This window comes from Erpetoichthys calabaricus, chromosome 13, assembly GCF_900747795.2.
Source record: "Erpetoichthys calabaricus chromosome 13, fErpCal1.3, whole genome shotgun sequence".
Taxonomy (NCBI): domain Eukaryota; kingdom Metazoa; phylum Chordata; class Cladistia; order Polypteriformes; family Polypteridae; genus Erpetoichthys; species Erpetoichthys calabaricus.
In genome coordinates this window covers 31,368,832-31,386,818 of record NC_041406.2, presented here as the reverse complement: position 1 = coordinate 31,386,818, position 17,987 = coordinate 31,368,832, and the positions used below count along the sequence as shown (strand labels likewise).

General features: G+C 36.0%; 1 protein-coding gene across 2 annotated transcripts in view; it reads left to right on the top strand.

Annotated features, from left to right (window-relative positions):
* Window positions 1-17,987, top strand: part of LOC114664113 (solute carrier family 45 member 4) — a 103,151-nt gene that overhangs the window by 61,638 nt on the left and 23,526 nt on the right. For both annotated transcript variants that reach the window (XM_028818087.2, XM_028818088.2), the window contains one exon: window positions 17,297-17,485. In XM_028818087.2, coding sequence (XP_028673920.1) covers window positions 17,297-17,485 — 189 coding nt within the window. The remainder of the gene's footprint in view (window positions 1-17,296; window positions 17,486-17,987) is intronic.

The following is a 17,987-nucleotide window of genomic DNA, read 5'->3' as shown; positions in this document are numbered from 1 at the left end:
GAAGCATATTAAGAGAGGAAAGCAAAAAGTAATTATTTACACTTAAAATATTAGGAGTCTGATACAGATTGCCCAGTTACATTATGGTAACAAACACCTTGACATCATTTAAGGAACACTGAAAAAAAACTGCCATCTAATAAATAACTAGTTTGTTTTTAGGTGGCAAATAACTTTAAACTAAATCCTTTGGATGTTTCTTGTATGTTTTGTATTATTAAACATGACTATAAGTGGCGGAGTTCCTTATGTCAGTTGTCAGTAAATTTAAGTTCTGTTTATTTGAAAGAGGCTTTATTACAGCTGCTTGGACATACAGTTCATAACTCAGTCTCTATCTTTCTTTTTCCATCTCTCTGTTATGGAAAATTACTTTGTTTGGGCCACCATCCAATAAATAATAAGCTGTAACAGAGCAAAACTACAACCAAGACATTGTGCTGAACTCATGGTTTGGTCTTGAAAAATGGTTATGATCCAAGCCTAAGGAAAAAAAAAAAACAATGAGTACATCACATCAGTAAAGACATCATTTTAAATAGATAACAAATGGCCCACATGACCAAATACATTAAATCCACTGTTTTAGTCCATTTTTAATTTTCACTTTGCTTGAACATATATGTACAACATGCATTAAAATTGTGAGTTATTGGTGATCTTTGAATGCATAGCTGTGTGATTTTTATGCCAAATTTCTTGGTACAAATTTAGATGCTATCAGACATGGTCCTTGAGAACTAGTGTAGAATTTATTTTTAGTTTCAAATTGTTTTATGCTTGTTTTGTCTTGGTAAAGTAATATTTTACTGTACTTTCCCCTTTTGTATTAATAATATGTAGCCTTTGTCAGAATGCCTCAGATCTCACAGACTTACCACTGTTTATAAGGCATTGTGCCATATAACCTCTCCCCACCTTCCCTTCTACATTTATAACCTCAGGCAATTAGGTGTAGTAAAACACAAGCAGGAGTTAAGTTACACTTTGAATAATGTATTATTAATAATATTCATAAATAATAACAATATGCAAAGTACAAGTGAATATAGGCAACCATACATCCTGATAAATGCTGATGTGTAGTTTCAGGCGGCACCCAGACTTGTTAGCTACTTAAAATGTCTCTAGTTAAGTCCTCATTTTGTGGTCAGCTTTCTTCAAAACAGGAAGCAAGTTCAAGGTGTGTGAGATGCTTCTTCATCATTTGGTAAGAGAGAGAGTGGTGTAAAGCAAGCAAATTTATAGATGTTCTGTCCAACCCCTACAGCCAATAGGGTGTCATGGTACTTAAAGGCTTCTGATACAAGACAATTCCAAACAGCCATACTTAAGACCAATGGGGCATAGAATACCTTCACACCTACCCCCAAAACCACATGTTGAGTTGGAGTTTGCCAGCTAGGCAGTCTGGCTTTCCTGTGGGGGTTGAATGAGAGAGCCCTGCAGAGAAACATTTGCCTGACTTGTTTGAGGCACTTCCCCCAACCCTGTCATGACATTCAAAGAGACTCATTCCTAAAAGGGGGAAAGGGGTTCTTAACCATCTAACCATTGCTGTTCTTATCATTGATAGGCATTAGTGTTACAAGTTACCAATAAAGACATACAAAATATTTATCAACTTATATGCAAAATTTCACACCACAACAACGCTATAGTAAATGGCATAATTTTATTGAAAATTAGACTGCCTCTTGTTTCTTTTCTCATTGTACCCAGTATGAGTCATTGCTATAGAAAATTTAGCAAAGGTATTTTTTTTCCTGCTTGTATGTTGATTTACAGTTGATAAATCTTCATTTTAAATCTGCTCCTAGATAAAAGCTTTCTCTTTAAATTCTCCTAGCTTAAAAGGGGCAAAAAAAATCTTTAAATAGTAAGGTGTGCTAACATACGAAATGATCTTTCAGTGACACATAGAACTGTTGAGCAATAAGCATAAAGAATACTTAGGGCTGCATTAAATTTTCATATACAGCTTAATGTCTGCTTCTTTTTTTTAAAGAAAACCCATTATACTGTTTCCTATCTGAGTACACATATCAAATTTAGCAAGGGAAATTAAAAGCAGAAATTGTCAATGTACTGTATAGAGAAATGGAATAAGTGAGGGGAAAAAGCTTTCAGAGTAGACCCCAACAACCAGGACGGAGAGCTGATTTTTTTTTTGCTAATTGAAAGTTTAAAAAAAAAAAAGAAAGATGTGCATAGATTGGAATTTTATTTAGTATTAGTATTAAGAATAAATTAACTTTTTGAAATATTTTCAGTATTTGTTGACAGGCTTGTGTGTCAAAAACTTCATTAGGGAATTTAGCACCAAGCCAAGCTTTGTTTTCTTTTAACTAGTAGGATAGTGAAACTCTACCACTTTTCAAATACATTATGTCTGGATTTGTCCAATTCCCCATTTTTTCTTTTATGAATGAGAAAGTAAGTATGTGTGTGTGTGTGTGTGTGTGTGTGTGTGTGTTTGGGGTATGTGTGTGCATGAAGGAATGTGGCTATCAATGCAATAACCTATAAAAACTCCACATGATGGATTCGTTTTCACAAGTGCCTTGAACATGGGAAAGCGCTATATAAATAAAATGTATCAATACTATTATTTTTATAGATTTGTCTTAAAAATCGTAAGTAAAGAAAAAAATCATGTATAGTCGGGTTTCTTATCTGCCAACTGCTACTGCCATTGGCTCTGGATCACTGTAACCCTGCGTAGAGTTGCTGTGTACATTTTGTGAAGATAATGGGTGGAAACCTGCTAATACTGCAGTTGGTTTTACAAAAACAAGCATCATAGCTTACTACGTTCCTCCCCCAAAGTATGCGACTCTTCAATTCCACCCATGGGGGGTATACGTTAACATTATTCAAAGTTATTGTCTGTTTTTACCTACATTTTTATTACTGTTTAATATTTTTTTTGTATCAGTATGCTGCTGCTGGAGTATGTTAATTTCTCCTTGGGATTAATAAAGTATCTATCTATCTATCTATCTATCTATCTATCTATCTATCTATCTATCTATCTATCTATCTATCTATCTATCTATCTATCTATCGAAGATTCTATATGTTTCATGCAACAAGTGCTCACATTAGTTTCAGAAGGCATTCGTTAACATAATCCATCCATCCATTTTCCAACCCGCTGAATCCAAACACAGGGTCACGGGGGTCTGCTGGAGCCAATCCCAGCCAACACAGGGCACAAGGCAGGAACCAAACCCGGGCAGGATGTCAACCCACCGCAGTCGTTAACGTAATGCTTTTACATTTTGTTGACTTTATTATTGTGGCAACAGCAATTAATGAGTTATGCAGTTTTACTTATGCATTCTTGTCCTCTGAAAGACATACATATTTCCTGAAATGGCCATGAATTTAATTTTAATTTAGGTGTATCCACTAGCATATTTACTTGCAGGAACTTAGTTGCTCTACATGCAGAAACAAGTGATTTTGAACTTTGTGTTTGTGTGTGTGTGTGTACTTTTTTTCCTGTAACAGTGAGGATATATTTTCCAGGAATGTTTACCTCTTACACAAAGAAAAAAGTGTGAAAACATTAAAAACAATGGATTGCAGATTGGAGAGCACGATAGGAATGTCTGGATCTGCACATTCTTGTTTTCCTGTTTTCAGTCATGAAGGATTTAAAGAGAGGTACTAAAGCAATAATCTGAACTGTGTTGTTCTAATTAAATGTACAGAGCAGTATTTTATTGATGTCAAGTCTAAAACATTGTGTGCTTTTGCCATTCTTGATTGTTCACTGTGTCCTAGAAGCTCAGGTTTATTAGATAGGGCTCTTGTTATATTTTATCCTTCTGCATCCTTCATTTTTTTTGTGGACATTTGATAGGTAAAATAATAATATATTATTAAGGATGCAGTGTTTATTTGATAAAGTGCAGTATGATTAATGTAAATCATGGATGTTACAATTCCTATTAATTGAAGGTATCAAACACAGATAGATGTCTAAGCCTATGCAGCCATTGCTGAATTTCATGGTTTGCATACCGTAAAAGTAGTGTTTTACATATTTACATATTGTGACAACAGGGAAGTAAAAACACTTTCTTGGGGTGACAGTGAGTCAGTTCTTGTGGTTTATAATTTGGAGGCATAGCCACAGATACCTACACTGTGATTTCTCAGTGTTTCTCACTTGGCACTATTACTAAGATGACACCATCTAGCTGTAGAGATTCTGTTTTGTAAAGGACAGGAGTATTTTGATTCACTGTGTTAGCAATTTCCACTAGTACTGTAGGGTAATATAACCATGATACATCTGAACACCATTTCAGAACTCGTTTACTGCTACATATGCAGGTTCTCTGTAACCACTTAATTCTCACTACCTCCTCTTAGATATATTGTACAGTATAACACAGCAGTTTGATATCCATTGTTATAACAAATCTTACCTGGTCCTAGTTCGCAAACCCTGCTACAGCTTTTCAAAAGGATTGCAGATCTGACAGCTGACAACTCTTCATGCTTCCTCTGTTGGAAGTTATTCATGTCTACTGTTTGTTTTTGTATTCAACATTTAAGTACATCATTTATCAAGCAGAAATATAGGCATGATCGTGATACTTGTATAAACTGAACATCTCTAAAATTCAGCATTGGTACATACACCTCTGGGCTAGATTCAGTCTCGATTAGAAGTTATCGAGTGTCAGTCATCTTGGCTCTTACTTTAAATGAAATATCTTCATGATCATCTAGTTGTAGTGGTCGTTATGTTATGTCACCAATTTTGAAGAGACAAATGTATGCACTCATAGATGCTGCAATAGCACTGAATACTTTGTGGAATTTGAACTGTATTTCTTCTAACCCTAAAATGAGTGCTTTAAGAAAATTAAAAAAGTATTACTTTCATGAAGAATGTGAGCTTGCATAACTTCTTCACTATTGTAAAAGGGAGGTGCTACAAATTTGGAAAGACTGGTTATATCTTTCCATAGCAAGTATCACTGCAATTTTTCCCTAGGAACCAAAGAGAGGAAAATCAAAATCAAAAAGATGAAAGTCTCTGTTAGCAGTATAGCAAAAACAGGTAGTGAAATTTGGCACAAAATCAAAATGAGTCACTGTCTCATCATTCAAAGCTAGCTATCTTTTAGCAAAAAGAGCATTTTCAGATGGTGAATTCCTAAAAGACGTCTTCCTGGAAATTTTCTGATTTTTTTTTTTTTGAAGACTTTATAGACAAAAATGAAATAAAATCTGCTATTGATTTTTTTGGGGGGGATTTTATTGATTTTAATAACAAATAACATTCCATACAAATAAGTTAAGTTTTACAAGACTTGCTTCAAAACAAATCAACCCCCACCCATGAGAGAGAGCTAGGCCAGCAGAGTGAAACTTTAAGCTATTAAAAATAAGTAAATAGATACATTAATAAATAATTAAAAATAGAGTAAAAAATGGAAAAAAGAGGGCGGAGAATCTACTTCCTCAATTAAAATGCTTATTCTAAAATGTTACTGATTAATTCCTGCCAGGTTTTGAAAAAAGTTTTGAACAAATCCTCTAAGTGAAAAATCAATCAAAACTGGAAATCTTCGGTTCATCATGCAGGGTGTTTGTATGCCATCGAGTTGGTGAAAGGATGGTTCCCCAGTGTGGCACGAACTGTCAAACATGGAGGAGGAAGTGTGATGGTCTGGAGTTCTTTGCACCAGCAAGAGTGGGAGGCATTCTGAATTAAAAGGGTTACCACTGTTTGGCTGTTATATCAGTAAAAGGTGGCTACTTTGATAAGTTAAAAAACTGGAACAAAATTTTGTACAGTTAATAATTCCTTGGCTTGTTTTTTGCTTGCCATTGTTTATGAAATATTAAGACATTAAACTGTGTGCATTTCCATAAAAACTGGGGTGTTAAAACTTTTGACCAGTATTGTGCATGACATAAAAATACTTTTTTTCCTTTGTTTTTGTAAAGCACTTTCAGCTATATATTTTTTATGAAAAAAAAAAGGTTAGTGGCTTCATAGTTCCCATATTTAAAATTGCTGTGTTAGATAGACAATAATATTTGCAGCCTATATGCAACAATCTGTCCTTCCATTTTTCAATTTGCCTACCCTGGCAAAAGTGGGCACAAGGTAATAAAAGGCTCTGGAAAGGGCTCGAACCCATCTCAGGGTCCATTCACACAGGGCCAGGTTGGAACTGCCAGCTCACCTATCATGCATGTTTTTAGGAATGCACCCTATTGAAGCAGCAATAAGTAAACATGTTATTTTGCTCTTATTTTATTTTCCAGTTTCTTATTTAAATTGGAGAATCTCTGAGTGACTTCCTTTTTTGTAGACTGTATTATGTTGTTTAATTTCTTTAAATGACCCAAGATAAACCCCTTTGCCCGCCTTTTAAACTTCATGTGGTACAATAAGCATTTCCTGGAGAGTATGACTTATGTTGCTCTCACTATTGTTACTAATTTTTGCCTTGATGGAAAAACAGCTTTATTTACTATAATTCTATGTCCTGTTTGGATGTTTACAAGGTTTGCTTGAAAAAGTGCCATACTGATTAAATCTTTGCCATTTTCTTTTGAAAGATAGGTTTGCAAGAAAATACCTACTTTTTCCCATATTTTAGTAGTGTAAAAATAGGAAAAGGAAATTTAATAGTCGACAAGAAATCCAGGAGATCTGTCACTACACCCGGAAAAAGGTTCAGCGTAAAATATAATAAAAAACCAAGTTCCCAAGCAAGCTCTGTAGCAATGCTGATTGTTATTTCAAGTGAACACAAAGCAAGACTGAAATTCTGATATCTGGTGTCCATATAGGATACATATATTGTTCACAGTGAAGCTGATAAACGCTTCCCACAGAAAAACTTGGTGATGAATTAGAACCACGTGCCAGTGTTTTAAGAATCTGCAAGATGTACCAGATTGAATTGCTTCTGAGCAATACTTTTATTATGTTCTGACTTGTCAAAAGAATTTTCTCCTGTCAGTCTTGATTGTTTTCAAGTTGTGAAAACAAGGTGTGAGTTGCAGAGACTGCTGGGATCTTTCTTGGGATATTGCTATTAATATCTTCAGTTTCAGCAAGTTAACTATACACTTCTATATTAAGATACTAATTTTTCTTTAATACCAAACTATTTATCAGCTCTTTAACTTACAATTTTATATCACTAAACTGTACAAAGCAGTCATTTCAATTTAAAAATCACATTGCACTACTTATATAAGATAATGAGTGATAAATAAGATAATGAGTGAAGCAATGAGCTCATTCTGCCATAAAGTACTCACCTGAGAGCCTGGTAGTGCCTGCTTAAATTTAAAATTAGGGATGTAAGTTGTTAACTGTTCAACTAATTTACATTAATAGTTTTTAGGATTAATTATATTTGCTTTGGGAAATTACTGTGTTATCCTTCTGACATATGATATACTCTTACTTTGAAACGTGTTATTCATTTCTGTAGAAACATACGGGCAGTATTTATGTTACTTTATGAGATCGCTTTATATCCAGAAGCAAAAAATACTCCTGCATAATAAGTGTGGGACCATTTTAAGCTAAAGCTAAAAAGTCTGAGGCAAACCTTTTACTCTGTGCCGAAATACAAAAGCAGCACCCCTGCAGTGCCAAAGGTGGCATGCTGAATACAAGGTCAGACCACAGAAATCTACTATATCAGTAGTGTAAAGGATTACTTTTAAATAAACGCTAAGAAGTCACTTTGCAAAGAGTTCAGTGTGTGTACAGTATTTATTAATTTATTCATTCGTTCAATAGATCTGTTGGTGAACAGAAAATTAACTTTTCCTTTCACCACTCAGAGATTAGTAGGCATATGCAGTTATAGATAAGAAGGACAAGTAAAAAGTAGTAAATCATCATGTAGACTAGAAAGTTAAAGATTTAATGTATGCCATGTTTTAGGTGAGGCTAAAGGAAATCCTTTGTCTTATTGCTATATGTATGAGTTTATATACTGTTATATACTGTTCTAGCTGTCCCCTGTGGCTCTGGCCGCGTAGTAGTGAAACAGGACAAACTTTAAAAATCAATTTTAAAAAAATGTAATTTGAATTGAGAAGAATTTCTGTTGATAGTTTTCTTATCTGAGGGCATCGTCATATACAATATTTTTGGTTTTGCTATCAGGAACGAGAATGTAGCTGTGATCTCTTTGCCAAAAACATAAAAAAAGTTGGGAAGGTATATCTTGCCAAGCGGAAGGTAGGTACACTCCAACGTCAAATGTTGTCACTGTATGTGATCGTGTTGATCTCTGATGTGAGAGCATACCCTGCATTGGGAGAAGAGCATGTGACCGTGATGTCTCCTGCAATCAGCAGCTACCCTGTAAAACACACATAGCTGACATCTCTCTCTCTCTCTCTCTCTCAAAACGTGAAACGTTACTCCTTAAGAATCTCTAGATGATAATGTCCGCTATACAAACAGGCATCGCTAGTTAAGCAAGGCAGGATGCACCAAAACACGTGGCGAGACGTACAGCGACGGAGGCTGGTGCATGAGAGAGGAGGGCCTCATCTGGCTCCTTACACCTGATGTCACACTCCCCCCCAAATTCCCCCCCCCCCCCCCCTTTGGCCCACAGCCTGTGTCTTGGATTCGCACTAATAAATCGCTGCCAGATAAAGATATAAATGTGTGTGTGTGTGTGTGTGTATATAAGATTTTATATATATATATATATATATATATATATATATATATATATATATATATATATATATAAAGATATATATATATATATATAAAGAGATATATATATATATATATATATATATATATATAAAGATATATATATATATATATAAAGATATATATATATATATATATATATAAAGATATATATATATATATATATATATAAAGATATATATATATAAAGATGCAAAAATGTTTCTTCACAGTAGAACTAGTAAGGGAAAAACAGTAATGAACGATGGTTAGAGGAAATCACACAGCCACTGTGTACAGTGTTGGAATGCGACATGTTACCAATAAATATATTTGAGAGTAAATGCTTTTTTCATTTACTCAAATTAACTAAAATCTTCAGCCAGGCTACTACCTTGTGTTTTATTGCACTGTCACTATCCATAAAGGAAACCATTTTCCCAAGAAGAAGGTTGTCAACCCAGCTGGCTATAGCCAGTCAGTTTCCACTTACAACTGACTTTGGGATTATTCTAACAGCCAAGAGTTGTTTCACAAATAATGTAGCAGTATATTGCTGAGGACAGATGAAATTGGTGCTACAACAGAACCAAAATATTTCAGCCAGACATACTGTGCAGGTGTCAGCCTGGCCAAAAAAACTGACTGCTTCTTTGTAGAAATAGTACTCTTGGGAATACTGTTGCATGTGTTCGTGATAATGCACTAAACATGGTGGTGGCTAATTCACTCACCTCTGTGAACTGCACCTTAGTTGGATGTTTTGTTACTCTGAAAAGCACCTTTGTAAACCTTACTTGGTCTGAATTATAATAACAGCTGCAATCCATACGATCTCTAATGATTTAGGTGGGACCTTAGCAATGTAACAAGAACAATAACAGTTTGATCATATATCATCGTGATATTTTTTCTTACCCTTGACCAACAGATATACTTTATATAAGAAAAGGTTGATACTGGGCACCAGTGAATGACAGTAAAGTCCAGAAGGAGGGAGATGTGCTAAAATGGTTGTGATGCTTGTTGTCATGTCAGAGAAAAACAAACAGCATTGCTACAGGGTAGCATGTCTTTTAGGTGAAATGGATGCCGATGTTAAAAGAAAAAAAAGGTCTAGCCAGGAGAAATCTGTGATTCTAGAGCCTAGAGGAGCCAGCTGCTGCTCTTAAGGCCTGATCCTTTAAGGATGAAAAATTGGGTAGAAAGCTTACTGGAAAACATAGCACAGTACATCATCTCAGACTGAAAGAACGGGGACTGGTTCGATTTTTAGAAGGACTAGTAGGAGTTCATTTGTTACCCTTCAATCTAGCAGTTTCGGAAATTAAGAAATGGTACAGTCCTACTCCTACAGGTTAACAGCTTGTCCCTTTAATGGCCCTTTAACTGTAAATAAGAGCTGCATATTTAATCAACTTGTTGCATCAAAATGTAGCCCTCAAACAGCCACAATATCCTGCCATTGGTCACTGACTTGGTGTTTAGATGGCATCACCTTTGTAGGCCTAGGACCTTACCATTTATTAAAGATAAAGTCCCAGTTACATATACCAATATGCAGTGTAATTTCAAAGTGCTTAATGATGATATACGGTACACCTCTTATACTTAGTGTGTAACAGACTGCAAAAACCTCAGAACTATTAACACAGTAACAACTGTGAGAGTGATGTGCCTTCCTTATAATAAACGTTGATTCTTCTGAACATGAAAAATACTGTTGTAAAATCAGTCTTGTGCTAGAGGAGCTTAATGGATGACATGCAGAAGGTGTGGGGCATTGTTCATGACAGCCAGCAGCTTAATCAGCATTCATCTGCCTACTGATGTCTCTTGAGAGTCCAGCTTGTCCTGAGAATAGAGACAGCTTTGTTGATTAAGTTATAAAATCAATATACTGTGTAGCCTTTAATTTAACAGCTGAGACCTGGAAGATGACACTACAATTGTGGCATACACTATCTATTTTAGAATATCCATTTCATTAAAAAAGAAAAAATCAGATGACGTTTTTACATAAAATACATCATGTAAAATGAAAAGGTGAAAGGCCGAAGCTTACAATAAACTCAATATAATATCTATGAAAGGCTAGACACAATTTAACTCATAACACTTTTTGGTTATACACTATCTGTCAAAATTAACAAATGAAATGAGACAAGGCTTTATTATCCTTAGAAGTATAGGCCCTTCATTTAGGGAAATTGCAAAAAAAAAAAAAAAAAAAACAAAAACATTGTCAGTGAGTACAGTGGTGTCCTACACAATCCAAAGGTGATTGGACACAAGAATAAACTCTGATAGGAAGAGATCTGGCAGACCCAAATTCACAACCCAATCAGAAGACAAGTTTCTGAGGGTCTCCCGCTTGCATGATAGGCGCCTCTCAGCACAACAGCTTCAAGCATAGTTTAACAGTGGCCAAAAAAAGAAAACATTTACTTTTTGTGAGATGTGTCCGAATTCTTTTTTTATAATTTAAAATGTGTAAAAACATACAACCAACAAATGTCTGAAAATGTATATACACCATACATAACAATTTTAAACAGTATGATTCTGTTAAAGATGAACATTTGCTTGTAGTGGTAAGTCCAACTGTTTGTTAGATATGTTGTACCTGTGATGCTCTTTTTTTATTGACTGCCTTTTGTGGGTGTGCTGGACGTCCCTCAAAGCTCTGGTGATTTAGACCTGGAATCCACAATCACAGTCCTGGAGGGCCTCAGTGGCTGCTGGTTTTTCTTCTAGCTAATTTCCTAATTAGAAGACAGTCCTTGCTGAAATTGAAACTTGGCATTTAACTATTTGGCTTGTTAGTGCTTTCATTCATCCAAGAGAAATTTAAATTGCACTGTAGACTTTTCTTCTCTGAGAACATTATCCATGTGTTTTGTGGACCAGAGAAGATTTAAACGTAACGGACCTTTCAATTCCCCACTCATTTATTTCTAAACATTTTTTACATAGTAACTTCATGGTGCACATGCACAGGTTTAAAAAGAAGGACATTATCTGGAGAATTGCTGGTTTATTGATTATCTGCATTTCATTATTAACTAATGTCTGGTTAAGAAAACGGGCAACAATTAAAACTTAAATGCAGCTGCTAAAAACTAAAATAGGCAATTTAGGGTTCTGAATTGTAACAGGCAAGATAACTAAAATTAAGCCCAAAAATGTATTGTTTTAGTAGTAAATAAATGGGTTCTAATTAAGAAATTGGTTGTAGTGGAAACTTGCAGCCACTGCTTACATCCAGGAAAATAATTGAGGACCTCTGATATACAATGTAACTAAACTTTGTCTTTGATGAATGGAAGCACTAAAAAGGCATATAGTTAAAATACCAAGTTTGATTATCAGCAAGAACTGAGCTCTAATTACAAAACTGGCTGGATTGAAAACCTTTAGCCACTGTGAGCCCACCAGGACCATGATTGAGGACCCCTGATTTAGGGCAACCAGAGCAGTTCCACATCAAATCATCACACTTTTGGACCTCATCGTCACAAATTGTAACAAAACTTGACTTGCTGCTTTGGTCATATGAGTAACCTATGACGCTGAAATTGCCTGTGATTTAAGCTAACAAAGTTTGAACTTGTTTTGGTCGCTTGACTTTGCCTGGCTATATCTCCCTAAATATAAGTTATACAGAAATGGCTTTCATATCGTTTTCAAAATGAAAAATTATCATGTTACGAGTGATTATTATATTAAAAATTGAATAGCGATTGGTCAGTTTTTTTACTAAAGGTAGCTTATGTCATGGACATCTCCAGAAGATTTTTGTCTTTGTTTTTTGAGTCGTTGCAGAGCTATCATTACTTCTAGGTGGCATTACATGGTTTCACATCACTAATGGGCCTTTTTCATAGCAGTTATATTGACATCAAATGGTATTGCAAGCGCAGGTGTAAGTAATGACATTAATTAAGGTTCCAATTATGCTACACTGAAATTGAACAGAAGCTTTATTAATGTCATTAGTGACACCTGGGCTTGCCCATACTAATTCACGTCAAAATGTCTGCTGTGAAAAGATCCCATTTCAGTGTGGCTAATAAATGCCAATGCTCCTCCCTGCATTAATCAGAGGAGGAGAGAGGTGTGAAAATCAGTTAGGTGTAATCAATCAATTACCTGGAGGAGATAAAAGCATTGTTTTTGCTAATGCAGCAGCATACATTTTCACAATGCCTTTGGTAGAGAAGTTGTTTAGACTCAATCAGAAATCTTGTTGTGACCCTTTCAAACGTCATCTCAAGAAGATAACCCGTGCTTTAAGAGATGTGCCGAAGACCGCAAAACAACATCACCCAAGTCTCAATTTAAGGTCAGGTCAGCGCATCTGCAGAGATTACTGTGTAAGATTATCAAAATTTACACCCAAGAAGAAACGGATCTGTCAGTCTGACTCTTCCAGTGGTGACTTAGGAGACCCTCCCGATCCAGAACCTATGGCTGGTCCCTCAGCATCTTGAGATAAAGGTACATAGCTAGGGTGTTTTGAAGAAACTGTCCAGTACTGGAGAGTTGAGACTGAATTTTTTACAGCCTCATAGACCATCTCCATTCTACTCATTCCCATACCATCCTGATACACGTGTCATGGATCATCAGGATGTGCTTTTAGTAGTTGAACCTGTGATGGTAACAAAATGGGCATTCACAATTTCAAGCAAAGAACAATTGCTGCATTAGAGGCTCTGAAAGAGTATAAATTGAGAGTGTAGTCATTGTTAGAGTTCTTACGTTCCCACCTTACAATTCAAACGGTGCAGCTTGTAAGGAACTTATTCATGATTCCACCAAAGTTGAATTTCTTTCCTCACTCTAGTGGTCTAAGAGCCCATCTGGTTTCAGTTTAGTTTTTGTGTTAGTTTTTCAGGTTTATGAGGAAAGCCTTGATCTATATGTTATGAAAACATACAATGAAAGATTGCATAATCTCAAATATGATTTACTTAATGCAAGGCTCTTTTTAGTAGACAGGTGTCACTTAGGAAGTCAAAAGTGTGAACTAAAGAGAAAAATTAAAACATTTCTGATTTTAACATTAATTCTATTTAGTTTTAATTACTTATTATTATCCATCCATCCATCCATTTTCCAACCCGCTGAATCCAAACACAGGGTCACGGGGGGTCTGCTGGAGCCAATCCCAGCCAACACAGGGCACAAGGCAGGAACCAATCCTGGGCAGGGTGCCAACCCACCGCAGGACACACACAAACACACCCACACACCAAGCACACACTAGGGCCAATTTAGAATCACCAATCCACCTAACCTGCATGTCTTTGGACTGTGGGAGGTAACCGGAGCGCCCGGAGGAAACCCACGCAGACACGGGGAGAACATGCAAACTCCACGCAGGGAGGACCCGGGAAGCGAACCCAGGTCCCCAGGTGTCCCAACTGCGAGGCAGCAGCGCTACCCACTGCGCCACCGTGCCGCCCACTTATTATTATTGACTTTTTTATTAATTTTTAAATGTAATTTTTAATTTATTTCAATTAAAATTATATTTTCACTGCTAATTCTGGCTTTAGTCTTAGTTTTAATGAACCTTAATAATCCTGTACCATTCAGTGATCACTAACTATTCAACGGCCATGTAAGGAATTGTGGTTTTGATGCACACTTCAGATGAGTAATAATATCACATCAATGACTCAAAAACCAAAGACCAAATTTTCTGGAGATGTTCATGACATAAACTAGCTTTTAGCAAAGAATTGACCAATTTTATATACGTTTTTTCACTGTTCAGTTTTTAATATTATCATCACTCATAACATGGTAGTTTTTCATTTTGGTTATATCGTAGTATTTATGCAAAATATAGAGCCAGAAAAGAGCTTTAAAACGATATGAGAACTATTTATTTGCAGTGTATGTTTAAGGGGATATAGCCAGTCAAATGCATACCACCAACCCCCCCCCCCCCCCCCCCCCTTAAAATAAGTTCAAGCTTTGTCAGTTAAATCTCCCTTAATATTGATCTAAGACACATGCAATTTCAGTTCCATGGGTTACTCATATGAACAAATCAGCATGGCAAGTTTTGTTAAAAGTGTGATGATTTAACATGGAATTACCCACCAGATAAACTGCTTACTGTGCTTTTTGTCCAGGATATACAAAGCAATACTTACTTTGAATCTCACCCCATGATTTTCAGTGCACATAGACCTGTAAAAGAAGCAAAGCTGTTGTATTTGTTTTTATTTTATATGTGTACAGTATAAATCTTTTTAACCATTGTTCTTAACAACAGTTGTTTGGAGGTATGAACATTTCCTGTTCTCTTATGTAGAGTGTGTGTTTGTATGTGTGCCCTGTGACTGACTCTTCCTTCCCTGGTTTAAATTCTGAAAGATACCACTACCAAATGCCTCCAGGATATCTAAAATGGATACATTTTGCTCAGTAATCATATTGGTACAGTACATTACAGAAGAAGCAACATGAATCACTAGATTATTTATGTCATCCCACTGTATGCTGAAGCCTGTCTGCCTTCAAGCCAGTTACTTGTAATTGGAGTAAAGCAGTACCAGCTTAATACGCTTAGTTGCTTTTTTATTTTTACCTAAAAAAGGAGCTAATCGTTAATCACTTTTTATGCTGAATGAGCAGTAAATCAACAGTGACTTTGTTTTTTGCATACAGTACATTCAAACAGTGGGGAAAGGTTAGACATCACAAGTGGTAACAAGTGGAAAAATCCCATAGAACCTGAATGCAACAAACTATCAGACTTTTTTCAAAAGTAAAACGCATGAAGGCAGAATGCATTTGAATCCATGCTGGCTCACTGTCTACTAGTAGAAAAGCATTTTGCATATAGTAAGCCCTGTATGTAAGCTACAGTCAGCTGCAGAACATCCACAGATACCATGAGCCTTTTAAAGTGGTGGCATTAGGTTGTGAATTTCTGTTTTTACTATTTAGAAATATGTACCATGAATGTGTGCCAAAGCATTTTCATCTAGGTAGTGATAATGTCACTGGACAAATAACTGTTAAAAAAAATATGGATGTTTTGTTTTAATCACAATAGCTTTTGGTGCTATACGTTAAGGCAGTAGTACCAAAAAGCAAAGGTGACCATTACATTTGTACTTGCTCAGTAACCTATTTAGCCAAGGTGACATTTTTGGATTTTTATGTAATAGCTCACTGTGTCTGCAGGAGTGTAAGACAGCAAAGCTACTTGACATCTGAGGGCTTTGATAATAGTCTTAAAAGCTGATGAAGAGATTATTTCCAATCCTATTATGTGTGGTTCAGTGAATTTAAATTGTGTTGCATTTATTCTCTTTGAGAGCTGTTCCTATTTTGACAACAACATTTCATTATTTGAACACATATATGTTCATTATTTGTATCTGTATATAATTATGCTGTATATAGAAAACATACTTTTAGGAAAATTAGTGCCATAAATATTAGATATCTTCTAACTTATTGGTCTGTGCTTATAATAACCTCCTTAGCTCTGTGTAGTCACCATTTTAAAAAGTTGGGTGTTAGGGCCACTTGGCGCATTCCTTTCAAACAGGCACCACATGCTGCCATCTGATGGACAAGTGGCAACTAACTATTCACAGACCTTAACTCTTCGAAGAGGATCAGATACAGTACTCTTGTTACCAGATGCATCACCAGACTCCTAGCATCCTTACAACACATTGCATTTTCTCCCAGGCTGCAACTCTCTTTTGAAAGGGTGTTCCTGCCCATTGCCTTTCAGGGATGTTAATATTCTGGCAGAGTTTATCAATCCCTAGCCCTCCATGTATACCCACATTGTTGTATTGTGTGCTGAGGTACGGTCCTGGGTGTCTGATGGGGACTTCCTGAGTCTTGTACCTCTCTAGTCATTCTTTCCTCCTTTGTAACCACATACCCACCAGGCAAATTGTCCAAAAGGCTATAATATTATGTTTTTTTGCAGTGACTGGATTGGTCAAAACAGAAAGATTATCAAAGTGGTGTATTAAATAAAGAGAACATTCAGGAGATCCATGCTCTATAAATATATTTGCTAACACCAATGTGTTACACAAAAACACACAAGAAAGATGATTCCTCTAAATGCATCTCATCAAACCACGTCACATGTTCCAGCTCAACCTCTGTAGTCTTCAAGAGTCCAGGGTCACAATTGTCCTTTGATTGAAACTTGAGGCGTAGTACTGCAGTCGTAGTGGGCAGAGCACTTTTCGTTTCTCTTAGGTTGTACCTGGTCTTCAAGATGCACAGCAGAGTCCCACTTTTTCTATGCAGAAGCTATTTCCCGACACCTAAAGATCTAGGGGAAATTTGTCTCTCATTCTGCTAATCCTTGTGACTGCTTTCTTACTTGTATATCCTTTATAGAATTGCTTTGATGCCAATGTTTAAACCGATAAAAGTGTTAAAAGAGTTTATCTTTGAAGCACTTTACTGTCAGAGTTAAGGGTTCCTTTTTCAAGTTGTCAAAAATTATTTATAAATTATGAATGTATTTTTCTTTTGTCTTTTATCTATTATTGTTTTGTTTTTTTGTTTGTTTTTCAGGTCTTCCAGAGCAGTACTACAGCCTGACATGGTTCCTTAGTCCTATTTTGGGTTTGATCTTCACTCCTGTCATTGGCTCAGCAAGCGACCGCTGTACCTTGCGATGGGGCCGCAGGCGGCCATTCATCCTTGCACTCTGTGTTGGAGTCCTTTTAGGAGTGGCACTTTTTCTTAATGGATCTGTTATAGGCAAGTACAATATTATTTGTGTTATTCTGAACTTTCCCGGACAGCATGCTAATACCGTGATTATGAATGTGGTGGTAGTTCATATCAATTCATTCAGCACTGTGACCATTTTTTAGGGGTGTTTGCAGATAGTGCGAAAATCACCTACTATGACCATCTTGTCTGTCTGTCTGCATAAAATAACTCAGCTGCTAGTGGACTGATTTTGTTGAAATTTGGCACAGTTATTCTTCAAAAAAAGTTTCATTTTCTTTGAGATACCATAAATACAGCATGCTGTACAAATACTTGAAATTATAAAATCTCCCACTGAAAAGTATTGGCAAATTTGAAAACCCTATTTTCTTAAAGCAGACAATTATGAATTAGTTTACTCTTTAAAATTTACCTTGAGAGGGGTCACCTCATCTTGTATATTTTGTATAATTTTCCTCTTTGACGCGTCTGACAACCACTCCCGATGCTAAATGAATCCCCAGTACAAGTTACTGAAACTTTGGGA